General features: G+C 39.2%; 1 protein-coding gene across 3 annotated transcripts in view; it reads left to right on the top strand.

The window, feature by feature from the left end:
* The window catches only part of GRB10 (growth factor receptor bound protein 10), a 141413-nt gene that overhangs the window by 79962 nt on the left and 39591 nt on the right, over positions 1-21860 (top strand). For all 3 annotated transcript variants that reach the window (XM_030444135.1, XM_030444136.1, XM_030444134.1), the window contains exons 4-5: positions 5043-5259; positions 7830-7971. In XM_030444135.1, coding sequence (XP_030299995.1) covers positions 5043-5259; positions 7830-7971 — 359 coding nt within the window. The remainder of the gene's footprint in view (positions 1-5042; positions 5260-7829; positions 7972-21860) is intronic.

Genomic DNA, 21860 nt, shown 5'->3' with positions numbered 1-21860 from the left:
CCCTTTTAAATTTTGGTTAAGTCCTTCTGTTCATTTTAATGTAAATGTTTTCCCTATTTTACCTGTAGTTTAAACAGTGGATTATTAGCACAGGATGTTAGGGGCTTTCATTTTCTTTTGCTTCTTCCATCTGTCTCCTTGAGGGTTAATTAACATGTTATGAGAGCCTGCTAACCACTTCAGTATCACCCTCCACTGAGCTAGACCTGAGATAAATCTTTCATTAGTTTTATCTTATTTTTTTTTGCTTTGTCGAGCAGGGTCCTGCACATACTGCACTAAAACTCATTTTGGGGAGCTGATTGCTGGAGTTAGGCTGTCAAATATGTATAGGTGATCAATCAACAGCTGCCTTACTGCAATGTCAACCACTTGTTTATATACATGCTGGCAGTCCTCATACAGATTCACTTACTTCCATGGCGACAGAAAAGTGGTACAGCATTTTTATAAATGTTCTGCTGAATTCCTAGTAGCACTCCCATCAGTCTTCTCTGTGAACTGGTACAAGGGATAATGTTGGAGAATTAAATTCTGAAATGAGCAAACAAGATGGAAATTATTTATGTCTGTGTACTGTACAGTTTTTGAAAGTCTCTTAAGTTACAGCCCATTTGAGTCCTGTGATGTTTTTCATCATGTTCCCTACAAACTGCAAGCCATATGTAAAAGGGAAAGGTTGTTTGCTGGGCTGCCATTTAGAGACATGATGTGCAACTTGGTCTGTAGTCCAAGCTGGGATCCTTTCCACGTTCAGCTTTTTTTCAGTAAATTCAGAATTTCTGTAGTGCAGTGAGTCCCTTGACAGCTGTTGATATACCTTCTTTCCTCAGGAGGCTGACACGGATGAAGCTGAACAGGGCTCATTTCAGCTTCAGAATAAGTGGCATCCTGCTTAGTCCTGTTAGCTGGGCTTGACACAAGGCCAACAACCACCAAAATAAGTTAGGATCTAGGGGATAGAGAAGGGCTAAAAGCAGAAGGAAAAGTGGGACATGGTTAAGCACAGATTAAAGTTTGCTCAGGCCTAATTTAGGGCTTTTCATTCCTCCTATGGTATGCTTAAAAGGGTTCAGATAGTATTCAAAGTGCTTTAGCTTTTATGGAAACTGATAGCTCAGTAGATATTTTATAACACAGTTCTCTTGCTTCCTTGAATTGAACTTTTAATTTTTTTCTTGTAATTGAAATAATGATTTACTTTACCAAAAATACTAATTGCAACATCCAATGGAGCTGGTTTGCGAACAGAGGCAAAGTTTAACAAATTGTGGGCAAAGAAGCAAAGTGAAGTTCAAACAGCTGCCAGTGTGTGCACTTTGTTTCTAGTTTTGAAAAGAACATTGCTTGCAGACATACCGATTATTGTCTTATGGTATAAGGAGTCTACAAAACTGACAGTAACCTATCCACCACTAGAAATTTGTCAGAGCAAGGTTTTGCCAATGTTTTCCTTTAAAAATTACTTTCAAAAGCAAAAGGCTGTTTGTGTGTTTGTGCATGGAACTTCTAAGCTGACCTCTGTGCAGTCAATTCAGAGAGGATAAAATAGACCTCCAATCCACTTTCCAAGTCCTTGATCTTACAGCACAATTCCATGCACATTAAGGATAATGGCCTTTGGAATCACTACAAGTGTATGTCTGCCAGCTGCTTGGAGAGCTGGAGACTCCTCAGCTACCTGCAACTCTGCCTGCTATAATCCACAAAGGAGGGGGATTCTCCTGGTCAGTTGAAAAATTTGTGTGTGTGTGTGTGTGTGTGTGTGTGTGTGTACTTCATGGGCCAGTATAATGCCATACTGGTTCCAAGTGCAATGATTTGCATATTTTGCTGTTAACTAGCAAGCCTCCTAAAATAAGTCGTCAACTTGTTGGGTTTTTTTAATTTATATTTTTTGTGGATGATCTTGCTAGAGGCTGGATAACGCTGCTGTGTAGAGAAGAATACTTTGAAAGATTTTTATTGTATAGAAATTTCATTCTGAATGGTATACCTGCAAATGGTTAAAGTGGCTTAGAAATCCCATGGATGAGTGACTTGATTTTTATTTAGTTAAGCTCTGTAGAGAGCCATCCCAAGTAACATACTGGATTACTTGGCAGGCTGAGACATCTGCTGGCACTTCTGAAGAAGGCTGCAGCAGTGTGGTTTCCTATTGCAACATGCTGAAATCTCTCCAAATACATTATGCTATTTAGTAGTAAATGCTATTGTATAAAGATGAAACTGTATGAAATTCAAGATTGCAGGCTTTGTCTTCAAAAAGCTTAAGGTTCTGTGCTCCTGCAAAAGTTTTATAGCAAGACTGAGGGCTATTATTAGCAGGGCTGCACTCATGAAGAAAAGGAGCTGACAGAAGAGTGAAACCAGATTCTGGACTTCAGTGCAACATATTATTAGGAAAACTCTATATGCACCTCGTCAGTGCCTGTCCTGTTGGCAATTGAATTTAGGTGTGTAATTGATATGCTTAAAAGCCTGCTAATGGTAATTCAATGCTTTAAACTATGTACTTGGTTTGCTTAGCATTTTGCACGAAGTGCCTCATTTTATGCGTATTAGACTTACACCTCTGTGCCTACTGATTATGCACTAATAGCTTGAGCTGACTCTTACTGATTCCTCCCATGCTGCAATCATCTGAAAACTTAATGATCTTGCATGCTAATAGCTTTGTCCAAGTTGTTAATAAATTAGCACCCTCAGGGACCAAGCCCTACAGAGGGATGTATGCCTTGACTTTCTTCCCTTTCTGCTTTTCACCTTACTAAACAATTGCTGTTAGTTGCCGTAATTTACTCCCTGACTCTGTGGCCAGGGTCTGTCTTTTGTGTCTCTATCCAACCCCCATAAGCTCTTACTTGACAGCCATCTGACACCCTACAGCTCAGTCTTTTGGTGCTTTAGATGAATGATAAAATTCAAAAGCCGTGTAATTCAGCCTCTCCCTCTTTATACTCCTGCTCCTGTGGTTCTCTTGTGATTGCTCAAGAAGTGTTTTTGATATGTCCTCTCCAAATAGGATAAGAATCTGAAGGATGGAATGAATTTTAAATTGCAGCTCTGGCTTGCGTTCCCTAAAAATAGCAGGAAAATTATTGTAGACTTTGTCCAAGCAAAGCAAAGTCTAGAGAAAATGCTTGAACTAGCTGACAGAGAAGATGGTGTAGCCTAGTGAAAGGTGAGTCTTTGAAGCAGGGTAGTAGCTGGTAAGTGCAGAGAATGAGGAAAACAACCATGAAAAAATAAAAGAAGGAATCCTGTTTGTTGGTTGATAGGGTTTTTTTTTTTGTTTTTTTTTTTTTGGTTGATAGGTTAGTTGGTTGTTTATTAGCACATGTGCAAACCTAGAAATCCTGTGAGTACATATTCAGGGAAAGCTAAGTGGCTTTGAGGAAAATAGTATATCAACTCATTAAAGAGTGCTCAGAGGTATGTACATGGCCAGCAGCTCTTTCAACTCTGAATCAGGTCTTTGGTTTACCCATCACCGCAGAACTGGGGTCATCCAAAACAGTTTGCTGATATGACAAAACAGTTGTGTCCAAAACAATTGCCATGTAAATGCCATGTTCAGATCCTGTTTACTATTATGGAGGCATGGTGATGGTAGATAGAAATCGAGTGGTCATGTTTTGGATTATATTGTGAAGAAAGGTGAAATCAGCACAGATTCATTTTTGGTATCTCCAGGGAAGTACTGTAATTGCTCGCAAGCTGAATAGCTGATCTTGATGTTCATTTATCTAGAAAACATGGCAAAGGAATGGATGTCGGGAAACATTTGGGGTGAAAAGCATATTCTTCTCCATAGTGCTGTGTAAACATCTGCTTGCTCCATTGCTTGGCTCTGCTTTCAATCCATGTCATGAAGAGATACAGGGCTTGCAGGCAGCAGTGGTGTACTTAGCAGCTGATACAGCTGGAAAATAAGGGGAGATTTGTGGATGCATTAAGTTGTGTTTGGTTTGAAGTAGTTGGGGAGGCAGTGGCTGTGCAGTAACCAGAAGCAGATATCGATGTGTGTGTTCGTCAGTCTGCTGAACTCCTGATAGGGAGTGATGTAACTTGTGGCTTGGGAGTAATTGCAGTACTCTGAAATAGGAGTTCAGAGAGTGGTTAGTGCAAAGGGCTTGCAGAGTTTTGTTGTCTTGTAGAGTAATTATGATTGCTAAGGAGGAACAAATGAGCACAAGTTATTTATTTACTGTGAGGTAAGGTGGCAGATATAGAAAGGCTGGTGTGCTTAGGGACTGATGTTCCTCCAGCCACCCACACCATATCCCTGATTTACTTTGAGCTCTTTAAAGCAAGGGGTCTCTCTACCACGTTTCATGAACAAGGTTATACATCTTTTTATAAAGCTTTTGGAGTGACAAAAGCTCATGTTGCCCTTAAAAATACTGTATTGCAAAAATACACAAATACAGATGGGACTTGTAGCAAATTATAATGATCACTTTCTGACATGTACTGTAAAGGATTGTGTCTTCTACCTATTGACTTCTGGAACACTTTCCTGGGTTGTTTTTCTTTTCTCTTCTAAATTACTGGACCTTGCAAAGCATTTATTCTACTGCTTGACAATCTAAACTTGATATGTTGACAAGCTGAACTGAGGTACTTGTAAGTGACACACTTTTGAAAGGCATGTCATTTTATCAGTAAGGTGGTGCTTCATGTTAGCTTTATTAAAGATCCCACCAAATTTTTATTTTATGTATATAGTAAATATTATAATAGAAATATTCAAGTCTTTGTCAGTAGCTTTTCACCAAGGAAAACAAAAAGAAGTGTCCATCGCTGGCTGCTATTGGCTGGTTTTTTCTGTCCTAGGGGGAAGAAAAGTTTTCTGCAATAAAAATGTTCACTGTAAAAATATTTGGACATGATGATCTTAGAGGTCCTTTCCAACATTAACGATTCTAATACAGCTACAAAATTAGATGATAACTTCACTGAAGCTTAATCTTTCCTGACATCTTTTATCTGTCATTTCCAGATGTGTCACACTGCCTTTTTTTTTGTGTGTCTTTCAGATGATGATGTGGACCTTGAAGCTTTGGTAAATGACATGAACTCTTCATTTGAAAGCTTATACTCTACATGCAGCATGCAGTCAGAAACCACTCCACTCCTTCAGAATGGCCAGCTCAGCCGCAGCCAGTTGCCATCCTCAGGGCCCGGCGCGCTGCAGCCCACGTCCCCACGGCAGAAGGTGCAGCGGTCCCAGCCTGTGCGCATCATGGCAGTCAGGTAGGGACTTGCCTCCTTTTTGTTAAAGTTGTCTTCAGCTGCGTTTTAAAATAGGAGTTCAGCTTCAGTAAGAGCCTGCAAGTGGACTTTTGCATAGGCAAAAAGATGTACCAGGTAGGTGAAGGACATAACTTTTCTATTTGTTTTCTAAAATAAAAAGAGTCACTTTTTTTTTTCCCTTTTTCAAATCAGTGTTTTATGTACCTGAATTAGCAGGCATGTGTAGAGGTGTATCATTGGTACCAGTTTGCAGAAATGAAGTCCGTATTTGGATTTATGTCCAAACCATTAAAAACTGTTCTTTCAAGTATGGTGCCTACTGCCAGCTGCTTGGTTTTATAAAACGTAAGAAATCGTGTAGGTAGATGAGGGTACATTCAGCTAGTTCTGATATACAAAAAATAAATTCTCCTTGTGGAGACTTCCTGGACAGACCAAGGCAAACAAAAAAGGAGCATGTGATACTTGTTTAATTATTTCCTGAAGCATTTTCTGCTCTTTCACTTGAGTGCATTATGTGAGTCATCCCCACCCCCCAAAAAAAAGATGAAAAAGATGGGTTGTCTCTCTGTGGTCAGGGTGAGGGCATGAATTCAGGCTTCAAGAGGGATGCTCTTGGTGGTGACAGGAGAGTCTATAGGTGATGATGAGGAGGTTCTTAAAATCTTCTTTTTAGGCAGAAGAAGTAAAGGAGCTTCTATCAGCATGCATGGGTAAATCTCAGAATCAGAGATTCGAAGTTTTTCTTTCCTTCTAGGTAACAATGTCTTCTCCAAAAGAAGTAATAGACAGAAATAATTAAAGGAAAACCCCACATATGGAAAGGGTTCCTCCTGGTTCTTTGTGCTGATGTACTTCCTATATGAATGGTATTCTTAAGACAGGCAGCTTTTCTATATGAATGGGTAGTATGCAGTAACTGCAGTACAACTAAGTCAGCTAATGATGCAATAATTTTTACAAGTATTTCATATTTAACCTTGAACGGGGCTGTACTAGAAAATGCACTCTCTAGAGTACTATTAACTGTCGACGTGTTGTAAATATCTCAATTGAAGCACTTAATTTAAACTGCTTTGGGCATGTCAAAACTTAGCAATTCTTTTTTGAGAACACTCTGCCTTTCTGAACTCTGTACTGCCATACACACAAGAACATTGTGTGTTTATCATTAAAGAAAATAATGGCGAAACTTTTATTCAGGGTTATCTAGGGCACTTTCCCATAGAAAGGGATGGCTGTCCCTTTTTTGCAGCCAGAACAGAATGGTTGACTGTAGTAATTCTCCTAAGAACATAGTTTCATGTGTCATGAAGTAAATGATGCACTGCAGCAGTATAGACAGAGAAGAGCATGGCTCATAGGTATGGTTGGAACCTGCTATTTATAGCCAACCCCCAAATCTGTAAGGCTCGTTTGTTGAACACGAAGACAACTAAAATACAGGACAGAGTTACCTGTGGAGCAGATTTCTCATTATTTTATCAGCCCCTGAGTTCTGGTACAGACAGAGACAGAGTGTGCCCAGGGTAAGACATGCTGCCAGAGGTAAACCCCAGCAGTTGTCTCCCAGGCAGCTCTGTTAAGGAGGTTCTGTTTGCAGAGAGCATGAAAAAAAAATAAGAGCAGATGGAGTTTTTAATGATTTACGTTTGAAATTCCAGGAGTTAGTTGATTGCCCCTGGAAACTTCGAAGATTACCACTAGATGGTGCCTTCTGCAAAGACGCTGTGGTCCAAAGTCTGCTGCAGTCACATCTTTGTGCATCTTCAGTGGGGATGCTCCACAGCAGGGAAACCCAGAGCAATCTGTGGGTCATGGATAGGTCTTATCAAGCTTTTTTGTGTCAAGTGGTAGGCTTTACCTTTCCTTTTTTTGATGTGGGTAGTGCAGGTGTATTAGAAAGCGCAACTTGAAGGTCTGTTGGTCCTGTGTAGACTTGTGAGACACAGGGGATTCAAACTTGTCTGAATAGTAACTATACAACTAGCATAAGGTGGGAGGATTTAATTGCAGTTTATTGCTCAAGCTGAGTCTTTGCATTTTCATTTCTCCAGGAAATGCTGAGTTGCTTGGAGATGAAATCGGTTTTGTACTGAGGTGACAATATTGGTTTCAGGCTCAGCTTAGAGACTCTACACAAACAAAGGGGTAAACCTTTGTTTGCAGGTCTACATGAAATTTGCCTCCAAGTGACTGCAGTTGTGTTCTCTTTTGCATTGCTTTGGAAGAGCTTAACTGACTTTCTGGCACACAGACCTTAAGCATGTGCTTTTAACAGAGTACAGACTGACATTTCTATCTGTTTTATGTGCACAGTTACTTCAGATACTCATCCAAGCAATTGAGTTATAAGCAACAAAGCAAGCATAGATGCTTGACTGGTCATTTTTCACATGCAGTTTCCTACTTTGTGCTTTGCAGTTGCTGTAACTGTGTATTAGTTGCTTAGAAGAGAGTGGTTTTGATTGTTTTTCATTAGTGTCATTATTGTAAATGGTGGAGCAGGAGATCCAGGTCTAGTGATACCAGTATGCTCCTCTTAATGCTTAGTACTTCTGTGTTTATAGGCGTCTCCAAGAAGAAGAACAACAATTCAGAACATCATCTCTGCCAGCCATCCCAAATCCCTTCCCAGAGCTTTGTAGCCCTGCGAGCTCTCCAGTACTGGCCCCTGGATCTTTACCTCAGAGTCAACCTGCTAGTAAACATGTGAGTATGGGCTGAAGCTTTGGGTTATCCATTTGTGTTCAGACTGGCAGTGAACTTCTTGGTTTTGAAGGTAGAAAAAAAGTTTCAAGATAAATGTATATAGATAGAGGTTTTGTCTGTAAGCAGTTCAGCACTGGCCAAGAGAGTTTCTTCAGATAAGCTTCAGGCTTTTTTTAAAAGGCTTGCAAGAATGAAGTGTGAAAATGAAGCAAGTCTCTTTGGGATACGTGCATGTTGTGAATGAAGTGGTAGTGCCTTATATCCTTCAGATTTTGTTATCTGAGGTAATGATTTACTAGTGCAGAAGTCAAGTTAATTAGCTGAGAGTTGGAGGGGGATCTGTGAATATGCTGCGTATTCTAAGTGCTGGAAAGACACTGAACAGCTGTCTGTTTCTTTTAAGGACACGGTGCTGCTTTATTTTGATGTTTTTAATGAAGCTGCTCAAAAAGCTAAATAGCACTCTTAGCACATGAAACGGGGCACAGCTCCTTGTAATGGGACTTAAGAGGAGAACTGTCCCATGGAAAGCTGTTTGAGCGTCTCTCTATGTTTTTGGCAGTGAAGACAGCAGAGACTGAGCTTTCAAGGGGTAGAGAACAATAACCTCAGTGACACTGCAAAATTTTTCTTCTTTATCCCACTCCATTCTCTGAGGAGCACCTATCCTGACAGATCTTGTTTTCTGTCAATCCTTGAGCATGTTTAAAGACAAAGGATGAGCTCAAAACCTTTCTTCTGTAAACTGTGCTGATTTGCCTGGGGATCAAAAATGGGCTGCTCTTAATGACTATTGGCTTAGAACAGTTGTGTGCTTGAGTACCCAAAAATACAAGGATGTTCCATGTGATGGCTCAGTTAGTTTGTAAGTAGTTTCTATGTCTTCTCTGGCTAGTGGAAGGGTTTGTGTGGGCAGTTCAGCTACAAACAGTAGACCCTAATGTACACCCTTGTGTCTTCCATATTGCTTTACATCGCCATAAACAGCTGCATTCTTGAAAAAGACAGTGCATCTTCATTGGTTTGACTATGTTTCTTATATGTACAGTAAGACAGACAACCAAATAATGCCCTAGAAAAATAATTGGGTCTTCCCCAATTTGGAATTTAGCAGAACCTCATCAGAGGCATAGAGAGTGTTTTGCCGAGGCAGTGCTGAGCTGGCCTGGGGGGAGACAGTACAAAGCTCAGTTCTCTTCTGCCTCTTGGTACTTGCCAAGAGGACAGCAGCACAGCTGCCTTTCTGGAACAAACTGAAATTGGTGATGAACCTGTATTTACCTTTCTAAGTACTCCTATTTTGACATTTCTTTGGCTTTTAGCTTTATATTTAATAAAATAAATTAAGGCCTCCTAAAGATGACTCTATAAACCCTTAAGAATCCTAAATGATCTGTGCAGCAGTTTTTAAAGAAATTTAGAAAACAGTGATCTAACAAGCAGTCCTTGAATATATATAAGAAGATAGATATATAAATACACAGTAAAAGTGTGGAGGTTTTTAATAATTTTACTTTAAATTTTTCTCTTAAAACAGAAAATTATGGCTAACATTTTCAAGGCCTAAAATGAAATAAATGTTTATATTGCATAGATATGCTTCCCATTGAAGCTTAATTTAAAAGAGATGCCACTGTAATGGTAAAACTTTGAGATGAGGAGTTAGACAATGGCTTCTTCTGTAGTTGCAGATATATTGTTCATTGCAGTTTATCAACTGCTTGAAGTCATATGAGAAACACTGGCTCAGGGTGAAGGAAGGACTGGAAAGCATTCTTTTCCCCTCTAAATAATTCTTTTCCTCTCTTAATAAAGGAATAAAGGAACAGAATTGAAAAGTCCTGTAGTTTTACAATACTGATGGACAAAAGTAACAAAATAAAAGTGCGCTTTCTTCATGAAGGAAAAATACTTATGTTTAATACTTCAGTTTTAAACAAGGAGTGTTGTTGGATAACACAAAAATTTGACAAGCCTCCCCATAGGACATTAGTTGGGTTTAACAGAGTTCTAGTTCCCTGTAATGGAGTCTGCTAAGCATCATGAGTAAAGAATGAGTAACTTCAGAAATGTTATACATCTTTCCAACTTCATCTCATTTAAAAAAAAGGTAAAGTTTGAGAACTTGATGAAATTATTTTAGGACACACTCTTGCTTAGACAAATATCCATAAATACAATATAAAATGCTGATTAACAAAGTAAGCAATGAGTTTAGTTACTGGGCTGCAGTGGTATGTTTTAATGACTGGCTGCTAGTGAAAATGAGCTATGTTTTAAGAAAAATATAAATGCAACTTTACAGGCAAACCAAAATTAAGCAAAATGATGCTTAATTTCAGGTTTTCTTCTAGCAAATTATAAACAAGATTAAAACTTGAAACTGGAACGAGCCATTCTGATTGCATGGGGTGTATGGGGTGTTAGTGAGAAGTAATTCCCTTGTGCCTCTCAAGCATTTGATTGTAAGGAGGCAGACAGCATTTCCAGCTGTCAGGGCAGCAGCTCTGATCACACAGCACATCCCAGCACATACATGATGTGGGTGGAGGTTGTGTGCCTCTGGTCAGCTTGGATCTAGTGGACTTGAGGTACCCAGGTTGATGTAGTCTTAGGGGATTTCAGAAAGGCTTGGATATTTTGTTTGCTGACTGTGTAAAACTGGGGGGGGTCTCTGGGAAGCTGGGATATCTGATATAACTTCATTGTGTCATTAGTATTGTTTCTCCTGGAAGAACTTAATCTTTTTAATAATTATAAAATATAACTTTGCAATGATAAAACCTCGTCATGGTTATGCAAAAGGAATTTAAAGAGCTGGTCCTGTTACAGAAGAGAGTCTCGTGTAGTACTGCCAACCTTTTGGCATCAAGGAATACCAATTCTGTTCTAGTTTTACTAAAAGTTTTTTCCTAATATATTGTTCTTTATAGGAAAGGATGCATATGTGAATGAAAGAGAGAGTAAAGGAGCTTTCTGATTATAAAGAATGAAATATATTTGCAGCTGAAAAAAATGGATATCTTTTCTCTCATGCAAAATTTTATTCAATTAGCTGAAGCTTGAAACATGCATTTCTTCTTAAGATGCTTCTGATCTGCTTCCTTATTTTTTTCATGAAGTTGCAGCCACTTTTTTAACAAGCATTTCCCAACATTGCTGATGCACTGTTTTGTGTTTGGTTCATTGTTTTCTTGGTTCAGCAAAGAGAGATAAAAGCAGTAGAGCAATGAAAAAATAGTTGTAACAAACCTTTCTTACTTTTTTTGTGATAGGTTTTTTTTCTCTCGTGATGATGAAGCATTTTCTTTGACTTACTCAAAAAAGTGAACATAGCAGGAATAATTTCTTTTTTTAATATATTTTCTGGCTTGGGTAATGGTACTGATTTCACCACAGCAGGAAGCTGTATGCAACCTCCAACTCTGCCACTGATCAGGCACTGAATACTGCTATTAAAAATGATGGTTGCAGGAGCATACTGCAGCTGCTTCCCAGAAGACAGAACAGTGAGAATTAAGGGGTCTTCTGTACTAGCACAGAACTGAAAACATGTGTAGGCAAATGGGATAGTCATTTAAAGGGAGCATCAATGTATCAGTCTGGGAGGTAAAACTGCAGTGCTAGGCTTATTGACATTGTTGCAGATTTTTGTTTTTTATTTGACTCTGAATAATCATCTCTGGTTTATGAGAAAAACCTAAATTTTTTTAAGCACATAGGCAGGTTGAGTAACTGCAACTTAATTTAGTAGTAAAAGACTTAGAAGAGTAATAACTGTGAACCTTTAGGTTATGTTTCAAAGGCCATCAAAGCATCCTCCGCAGCAGCAGGGTCTGGGCTGTACAGTTGTGTGACCAAACCACATCTAGCAGCAGAGGTTAAAAAATTACTTGTAGCTAAGCAGATCTACACTCCTCAGGAGTGCAGTGCTATGATCCTGTATTACAGTTCTGCAGGTGGAAACATCCCACTTTGACCAAAGTTTTATGAGTAAGAAATGTCAGGTGTCAACTTGTTGCTAGTGAACAGCATGTGGTTCCTTTAAAGGTCGGCACCAGTGTAGTTTAGTCAACCAGCTGCTGTGTCTGGGTGAAAAGTACCAACTAGTTGTGCTACTGGTTGTTGTTCTTCAGCTACTGGTGTTGGTGAGCGAGACACCTCCAAAGTCTTGCTTAGAGGAAGCACAACTGTTAAAATGATAGCTGCCAAAACTAATTTTTAAAAATTTTTAAAACATTCCTAAATTTTTAAAACATTTCCTTAACAGTATAAATATGTTTGTCTAAGAAAAATGGAAACCAGAAAGTTACACCAAAGCAAGACCAAACATTTGTCCAAAAGATAGCTAAAAGCATCAGACAGCTAGGTTACCACTAATTGAAGTTCATCTTTGTGTTGCTGGTATAAACTAAGAACTGGTTGGTAACATAGGTTATAATTTCTGGTTGTGTACAAATATTTTGGAAAAAGCATGCAATAATTACATGTAGGTCACTGCAATGCCACAGGATATTAGGCTAAAGTATCTAGTGTGAGTCAATGAAGCTTTCAACTGTAAAAATAGGGCAAATTTCTCACATCCCTCCTCTATACAGCCCAGGCAAACTTCCAAATAGCAGTTTGATGTACCAAAATTATTTACTCTTTTTCCGTCAGATTCACTCATGAGTATGTATGAGTGCTGTTCATTTTTCCAGATTTACTTACCCTTCAAGGAAATTTCTGTAAACAGACATCTTGGTTTTAATTATTTTAATTACATGTAATGATGCACAGTTTAAAAAAAAAATTCTTAATGTAAAACTTTCATATTGGCTCTTTTGGAGACAAGGATGTTGATTACCAAAAGACGAGCTGTATAAAAATACCATATTTTCTATAATGAAGACTTTATATACCAAGTTAAGTCGTGCATGTGTGATAGCAATTTTTGTACTTAATCCTGCAGTTGAATAACCTTTAGCATCAAGACATTTTGAAAATAAATTCTGGCATCAGTTTGAGTCAACAGGACTTCATTTTCCCCAAACAAGCCAAATCTTGTAGCTGAATTAGTCTGGATGATTCCTTAGGTCCTGGTCCAGGCACTCCCTGTGGTCCACCTATAAAATACAGATTTTCATGGGTATCTGCCATGATATATCATGCTTTTTGCTCAGTTCTTTCTTTGAAGCAAGTCTCTTAAGCTAAATAAATAAATCACACATAGATTGCTCTGTAAGCATGTTTAACTTGGATGCCTTTTCTTTTTAATAAAACTGTGAATGTACTGGGGAGAAATGGGGAAAGATCAGGCTTCTGCTATGGGGCTGTGATCTAATTGTATGAAATCAGACCTTGCATTTCCCTGGGCACCTCTCTGTATTTTGGAGAAAATCACTCTCCCAAACGTAGCTACTTATATTCGACACAAGGTGTAGGAAAGAGTTTGCCTTGCTTGTCGCCTTGTCCCCTGTATCACACAAACACGTTTTCCCATCACTCCTGAAGAAATCAGTCGGGGGGGAAGGAAGAGGGTGAGCTCACATGGTGTTGAAAGTCTGATTTGCTTGTTACTGAGGAAGAGGGTGGTGAATAGCTGAAGACTAACGAGTCTGCTGGACTAAGCTGAAGACAGGCGGCCCTCAGTGCTGCTAGTGCTGGGTGGTCTGTGGGTCTGCAGGCTCTTCAGCTGGAGTCTTGCCGTCTGCTGGGGCCCAGGATCAGTAGGGAGTCAACGCTGTGGTTTCTCCTTCACGCCTGTTAGAGCAAGAGGTTTAGTGGTAGAAAGAAATGAGGCTCTTCGTTCTTCCTTTTGGGAAGTGCCAGAACAGTAGTTACAGTCCCAACATGAATTACTGGAAATATTAAGGACGTCTCACGCTTAAACCCAAAAGTATGTTATTTGTTGGGATTTTTTGTTTTTAGTGACACAAACCTGGCCCTGCTCCCAGGAGCATTTTGGCTCCCTACCCATAAGTGATGCTCCGGCACTGGAAGCGTGCTGAGAGGAGCGCTGCGGGGTGAGGACCAGCAGCAGCAGTCTGGGGAACACATCGCTCAGCCAAGGGGTGGTCTGGCATGCTCTATGGGACAGGACCAGCCTGACCCAAACCTATCCTGCTGCACATGTGCTTGCAGCCCCATTGGAGTTCAGCCACCCAGTAACATTTGCAGTTATCTTAGAAAGCTGTTTTACAGTAGTAATGCCATTGGAGTTAACCTTTAGGACTGCCTTCTGTAAATCCTAAGCAGTTTGTACTGCTGTAGTACCTGTGCATCCATGTATTCATTCTGAATTTTGTGTGTGTGCGTATTAGTTATGAGTGCCCTTGCACATTCTTTGTTGTGCAACATTACTCTGGATGATATTTATTAATGATACAGTGAGAATGTAGCCTGGCTGTCCTATGCTTTGCTCAGGAATTGACAGAACTGAAAAGCTATCAGGCTGGGAGTGCTGGGAAAAAATGGAAAAATGTAACTTCCTAATTCTGTGTTTAGTGAGGCAGGCAGGAGTAAGTTTGGGTGTAAACATCAGTGCAGTAGGGAATATAAAAGCCACAGAACTATATCAAGTGGTTATAATGATAATGTCCATGAGATGAATCAGAGATGTCATCAGTTTATACTGGTAGCCTTGAGAGAGTTGCTCAATGTAGTGGGAATAGCTACACTGAGTCTTGGATCTACCATCTGTACTGTCTGCACTTGAGTCCAGGTTCAGGTCAACTTGAAGCATTTTGCATAGAAACCTTTTTGGACCTCTGCTACCCAGTAGGACCAGATGCAAGTAAGCACCAACTCATGGATTAGAACCTCTGCTGTGTATCCCCCATGACCTTGAGCACCATGTAGTTGCCAGCAGTCAGCAGCTGAGTTGACCATGAGGCCCTTCCCAAATTCTGGGGTGATCTGAGGCAGCCCTTACTGAGCTGTGCTGGGACCTGCAGCTGAGCAGGAGGTGATCCCCTGGTGTGGATGCAGGGGACATAATGTAGTGCAGGACTGGGAAGATTCTCAATGTTTTGCTTGCTAGCTGGCATCTACTTCTAGGGAAGGCAGGCAAATCCAGTGATTAGTTCCAAACTATCAGCACAGTGGTTGCAGTGGTATTAGGAGTAATGCTGTTCACTCACAGCAGGAGGGCTTCTTTGGGCATGTTGTAATTACCTGGACGGTGAACTGTGGAAATGTGGATGTTAGTTGGAATTTAATAACATTTTTGCATTAGAAGAATACTGCTGAGTTAATTAAATCATTGTGGAATGAGTTTCAATTCTCTGTTCTCTTGATTTATAGTCTCCTTATTGCTATCAAAGTCTTATTATATTATTCTTTCTCCAAATAGGAGTGCAGAATTACTGTACTAAAAAGTGATTTTGTTTAATTAATGTAAGTACCTTCAATTTTGCTCCAGCCTGGCTCTAATCCGAACATCATTTACAAAACTTACATAAAAGCAAGTTTAATCTGAACCTTGTAAAAGGCAAGCCATTGCTGATTCATAAAAGCTACATGTCATGTTTCTCTTTTGGCATTAGGATTGCTTATTTTCTCCAGTGGTAGACCCTGCTGCTGCTAGGGTTACTGGAGCAGGTTTCTCTTGCTGTATTTCAGGAAGCAAGAGTAGGAAAAATTCTTGTTATGCTTCTTGCTACGAGTATTTGGTTTTTCTCCTGTTGCTGAGAGGGGAATGAATAGTACTCAGGGGCAAAATGGATTGACCATCAACTGGGCCAGTTTGGATGTGAGATCCCATGTTGAGCACACAATGTTTCTGGGGAATGGGGATAAAGCAACTTTGTCTCAGCAGACTTATTATTACCGCTGAAGTTTCATTAGCAGCAAAGCAAAACACTGCTGTGCAGATTTTTATGTGGGAAAGGGGTACAGTGGGAGACCTAAAAGCTGCTTTTGTTTCTCACCAAATAGGTGCTGCTTTAAAGCATCCAGATCATTCCAGCCATCCCTTTCATCTGCCTAGATCTCTTGCCAGGCCAGAGTGAGGAACTGCTCTGCCTTTTTTTTTTTTGATATTAAGTTATTCATTATACCCATTCTCTATATACACTCATTTACACCCCACCCACCTACTATCAAGGGTATGCACCGCCCATCCAGACATCTGGGTAAATCATCATCAGCAACAGCACTTTGCCCTTGCCAAATGGGCCACACCATTGCAAGAGGCACCAGGCTGGAGGGTGAGAAAGGCTTCAAGTGCTGGTAGTGATGTCTGTGCCCTGCAGCTGTGGGGGAAGGCTGGCTGCCTCACCCTACGGTGACCTTGCATATGTTCTTCCTCTCACCTTTAAAAATCACATTTTCCTACTACCCTTGCCTGAAAAAGTAACAAAAATAGGAACAAGGCATCCCTAAGTAAAAACACATTACTTAAAAAACAAAAAAAACCCTAAAAACTAAAAAACCAAATTAGGTGGAAAACATTATGGAAAAGACTATTCTAAGCTAAACCACAGCATCCTCATAGTAAAACACCAGGATTTAATTTTACAGACAATTTGCCCTCAGGCTTCTGAGTAATTTTTTAGCTTGTCCTTGCCTGCAAACTGTTAAGAGCAGCTAATTACTCTGAAGTAACTTGCTTGTCATACTGTTGCTGGTCACATTTGTTTTCTCTGCTGCTTACTAAAATCCACTGAAAGCGAGCCAGACACAGTATTTCCAGACCTTATAAATAGCTTTAAAGATGTTTGCATCAATTCCCATTCCCCAGGCATGCAGTTATCTAGAACAAGCTACAGACGGGATCTTTGATAAGTGTCAGGTATCAGGTATATGGTTTTAGCATTGAAAAAAACTGTTGTGCTTCAACTTATGGATGTTCTTTACTGAGTTGTCCCAAACTCCAGAGTAGCATTATATTCAAGTGTACATGTATGTATGTGTATAAGAGTACATATGGAAGGAGATAAAAAAATTGCTTGCAGTACTGTCACACACCCAGTAATGGAGGTATGGAGCAGCTTGAAAAGAAATAGACATTGCATATATAAAGATCGCCATCTTCATCAGGCGAAGAACTGAAAGCTAATGTTGCAGGAATAGTATCTAGTTATACAAATAAAACTAAAACTACATCTTTTGTATTCTCAGAGTATATTTCTGTCATAAGCTGGTTTGTTCTATGGATTTCTTTTCCATGACTGACCTTTGAACTTTTTTCTTTAACAAACCAGCTTGGCAAAGCTCTATAAAGCTTATCCAAGTGAGGCTGAGCCTTGCTTCTTGTGTTATGGCCTTGTGAAATGAGGGTCCTCTGATAGGTAGACTCAAATAATGCTTGGCTGAAAAATGTCTTTCCAATACCTGAAGATAATGTCATTCCATTTGTAGCATTTAAAAGGTCTTAAATATATTTGAGAACCTACTATTAATTTCATCTTTTGTCTGCTTCACAAGAGGTGCCAAGGCTGGGTTTTACTCCCGAGTGTGAATCCAGTCAATGTTTCAAATTCTGCTTAGTGAAAGTTTTGTTTATGCTTTTTGCTTATCTTTAAATGTACTAATTCATCATGATTTGTCTATTTGGGGTTTTGATTGGTTTTTGGGGGGTGGGTTGGTTTTGGGAGGGTTGTTTTTTTTTTGACCTTACAGGTGAAAAAGGTAATCTAAATCCCACATCTTTCACTGTGCAGAGAGAGGCTGTCATTCCAAGGGTAGCAGAGTGATCATCAGCTGGGGGAGGGGAGAAGAGCACCACATTCAGCTCCAGAGTTAGAGAATATATATTTCTAACCAATTGTATAGGGTGACACATTTCTTAGTATTTTCTAGATTATTAATAAGAAGGGAAGATGAGGCGGCAGCCAGCTATATTTGTGCGAATGTACCTTCAGTGTAATTTCCCTTTACTCTCAGTGAACATTTAGTTCTGTGTTATGCTGCACGCAAATTACAAATGAGCATTTGCTTACAGGCTAATTAAGCATAGCTCAGAGCAGTAGTTAATTGCAGCACTTCAAGCAGTACAGAGGAACTTCAAGCCAATATAGCTAACAAGGTTAGCCCCAGGTTGCACTAGCTGCTATGTCTGTAAAGTTTCATTACTACTTGCCCTCTCATATGCCTAGAATAACACTTGGGCAATCTTCAGCAGTCACTTGTGTCTAGGAGAGACCTTTAGCATTTAAACTATAGCAGGAAATACTGCAAGAAGTGAGACACGAGGACACGCAAGAACATGATGGAGTCTTTCAGTGGGTAGGGAGATTTCTTGCACAGCAAAGGGCTGTCTTTGAGTATCTCTAGCAGTTTGTCTACTGAACAGATGTCCACGTGGGTCTAAATTGTAAAAATTCGTATATTGATGTATAATCATTAAAATGAAAGAGATGAGCGAATTTTATAGAAAGCTTTCTATATGTTACTTTGATCCCTTAAATGAGTAAATAGTCTAGTACTTCTGAGAATGGTGAAATATACCTTGCAGCACTGTAAAACATGGTCATATCACTTTCTCCTCTTTGCCTCTTTCTCAAGTCTTCTCTAGCAGGCGCTAGCTGTAAAATCTGTGGTGGTTAACTGATCCTTGTCTAGCAGAATGGTTGAGGATGATGTGCATGCAAAGGACTTGTAACTCCTCTAATCCAGAGTCTTGGAATTGCTAATTGCCCTACATTTGAATAGGGGCCATTAAGAAAGGGGAGACCCTAATAAAATTCCAGGGGAAAAATAATATTTATATAGCTAGACATGATTCACATCAGGAATGAGTTCATTCCTTTATGAGTTTGCAGCAACCTCTGATTTCTACCATAACTGAGTTCACCTCTACTGCAGTTACAGCTTTTCTAAACATAAAACCGAAAAGTATCTGCAGGTGCAACTTACTGGCAGTATGTGAGAATGAGGTCTAATGGAGTGTAGAGGAATTAGTGGCTTTTCTTGGTGGACTGCTTTTTTACTCTATTTTGAAATTTGTAAGTGGAGGGAAGTGAAAACTAATATTTTTTTTTGTCTTAAAATATATGACAGTACTGAAGTAGAATTTCGAATCAGTAGGGTTTCACTGAGCTGAAAAAATACATAAGAAATATTTTAACAGAAGGTATTTTAAGTGCAAGTTGGTAGTAGGTCAGATTGTTTGGCTTAGACTTGCATGTCAGTGCAGAACGCTGACCCTGATATGAAAGGGACTTTTTTCCATTATTTGTGTACAAATCACTTCTCTTGATGCAAAACGTTCACAAGGCCATCTTTCCTACAGTGAGCTAGCAGATCATTTGAAAGGTTGGTGAAGAGTATTTCCTTATTCTCCTTTTTTCACCATAACCATAATTAAATATTTTGGGAAGGATGTATTTGAATTTGCATAACTTGGTTGCAGGTAAGGTTTGTGTGTTGGAGCTGAACTACCAATATTTGGAATTAAGTACCTGTATTGATTGCATTTTGAATAATAAAAGTTGTGTGTTAATGCAAGACAAACTTGGAGGTCTTTACATACGACAGTCAAGCAGTAGGAATGGCCATGCTTTTCAGATGCCAGACTCCTTCTACTCAGTTACTTCTGCTGGAAGAAACACCAGTTTGTTTATCTGAAGAGATGCTGGCAGCTGCAGGGCTGATTTTTTTCCATCATCCTTTAGGGGCCTGTGAAAAACAACCAGTTTCTAACAGCATCCTTGGTGTGCAAATTGAAGTCAGTGCTCTTCCTCACCTTTCCTTAGTGTTTAACTTTAGTGTGCAGTGTTCAGACACCTGAAGACATCTGCAATAGATGAAGATATGCAAGATTTGAGGAGGGAGTATAGGTACTTCTAACTGCCAGTTTTTAATACATTGTAGTAATGTCAATTCTCGTATTTTTTGGGGGGGGAGGAACAAATGGGAAGCAGGGACTGGGGTGGGAAAGGGCAATATCTCATCTAAAAGAACCATTAAGCCCATAGAGAAGAAGAGTAGCAGGAGTTTCGAAGGTTGTGGAATTGGACCACCATTTCAAAAAGTAAATTACCTCTGATTTGCCTGCTGGTTTTGTAATAGAGAAAGCTAACCTCAGATCTTGTTTTAAGTAGAAAACCAAATGCAACAAATGTAATTTGATTGGCTAAGGAGGATTAATTTCCTCAAATTGATTGTCTCCTACTTCATTAGGATTTTGCAGTTAGTAAAGCTGGATCTGATCATCTCAAGGTAGTTTTCCTGTCAAACCCCAGAGTAAAGCTGTCTGGTGCTTTATCTAACCCATGGTGGTTTATCTTTTCCATGGTACACATGGAAAATAATAGTTTTAACCAAGAAGCTTAAACCTTTAGGCTTAACAGGCACTATCAGTGGAAGGGAAATGTGCTACGTGACACCTAGAACAGGATGCACCTTTTCACTTACTCTTTAAACACAGTTTTCATTGTATAGCTTGAGTAAGTTCATGCACTTTTTGTTACTCTTTAAAAAGTGAAATTCACAGAGTGTATAGGTTGGCAAAGCCTCAGCTGATGTGAGCCAAGCAAACTTGGGTTGTTTTCTGTACAGCTGGGTGCACTGAAAGAAGAACCTGCAGAACTTTGGCAAGATATCTGCAAAACTGCTTATTTCTTAGAAGTTACACTTTGGGTCTGATCAGTGTCTGCTTTGTTGAAGGGTGGATGAGCAATGGTTGATCTCAACATAGTTTCAGTACAGAGTGTTTTTTGCTAATACCCTGCAGCTAGCCAGAAATTTTAACTTTTGCCTTGTGTAATCTTGTGCAACGAGATGGGGGAGTTGTGGAAGAAGCAAATGTTGTGATTCTTTTTATACATTGTCCAAAAGGCAGGATAGATTTTTCACCAATTGAAATTCTTACGGTGGTTATGCTAAACCACCATGCAAAGACTCAACCTTCTGAAGCTGGAAAAGGCAATAAATTTTTTCCCATGTGTAGAATTGTCTCTAAGTGAATGAGTAAATAGTGATAAAAAGTGACATTTGCTGAAATCAGCAGATTCTATGTTGCACACAGAGCTAGAATTGCAGTAGTAATTGTTAATAGCTAGTAATAGTTAATTGAGATAGCCTGTTATAATTATTAATGCAACAGGTTTTTAAATGACAATTTTAACTAAAAAAAAATCCATTTTGAGATGTACAGCAATGTATTTAACCTAATAAATTCTTCATGGTGATGGAGTGGAAGAAGTAGGTACTGTAATTTGGTATCTATAGAATGAAATTGGAATATATGTTACCAGTTTACATTAATGCAAGACTACAATAAACCTATAATTTAAAGGAAGCAGATCTTAGTATTCAGACTGATGAAAAAAACACACTAATGTTTACAGTATGTGAACACTCTTAACATTAATATATATTTATCTATAGACAATAGTTTTGTCTGGAAGAAACTATTCAAATATTATATTTCCAGTACCCTAAACTGTGATCTTTACATATCTTTTTTTATATGTTGACCTAAGTTGTTCTTTTGGTCTTTAAGCCTAGCTGTCTTGAGGTAGTTCTTATATAGCTGGGTCTGTTTGCCAAATGCACATTTTAAAAAATGTTTTATTTTAGATGGGAATGGAATTAACTCACTCATGGAAATAGAAACGTCAGAATAAGGAAGACATCCAAAGGTTGCTCTACCTTCTGCCAGTCAATCTGGGGAAAAAAAAAAGAAAAAAAGAGCTTGAGAAAAGGCAAAATAAACCTGATATCAGTGCCTTTCCATTTGCCTTTAGCTTTTCTGTGGTTCAGTGTCAGAAGGTTTCAATGACCTAGATTTTTCTCAGTGTAATTCTTAAAGAAGATCCATGATGTAAATATAGAGCCATCAAAATCCTTTTAAAAATTATCATTCGTGCTGGAAAGGAAATAAAGTTCCTGGTACTTTTGCAGGGTGGATTTCTTTAACTTACTGCCAGTAATTTAGGGAGAGGGGGAGGAGGAATAGTGGA

The sequence above is a fragment of the Calypte anna genome, chromosome 2 (genome assembly GCF_003957555.1).
Source record: "Calypte anna isolate BGI_N300 chromosome 2, bCalAnn1_v1.p, whole genome shotgun sequence".
Lineage (NCBI taxonomy): Eukaryota > Metazoa > Chordata > Aves > Apodiformes > Trochilidae > Calypte > Calypte anna.
This window is presented reverse-complemented; position numbering and strand designations above follow the sequence as displayed.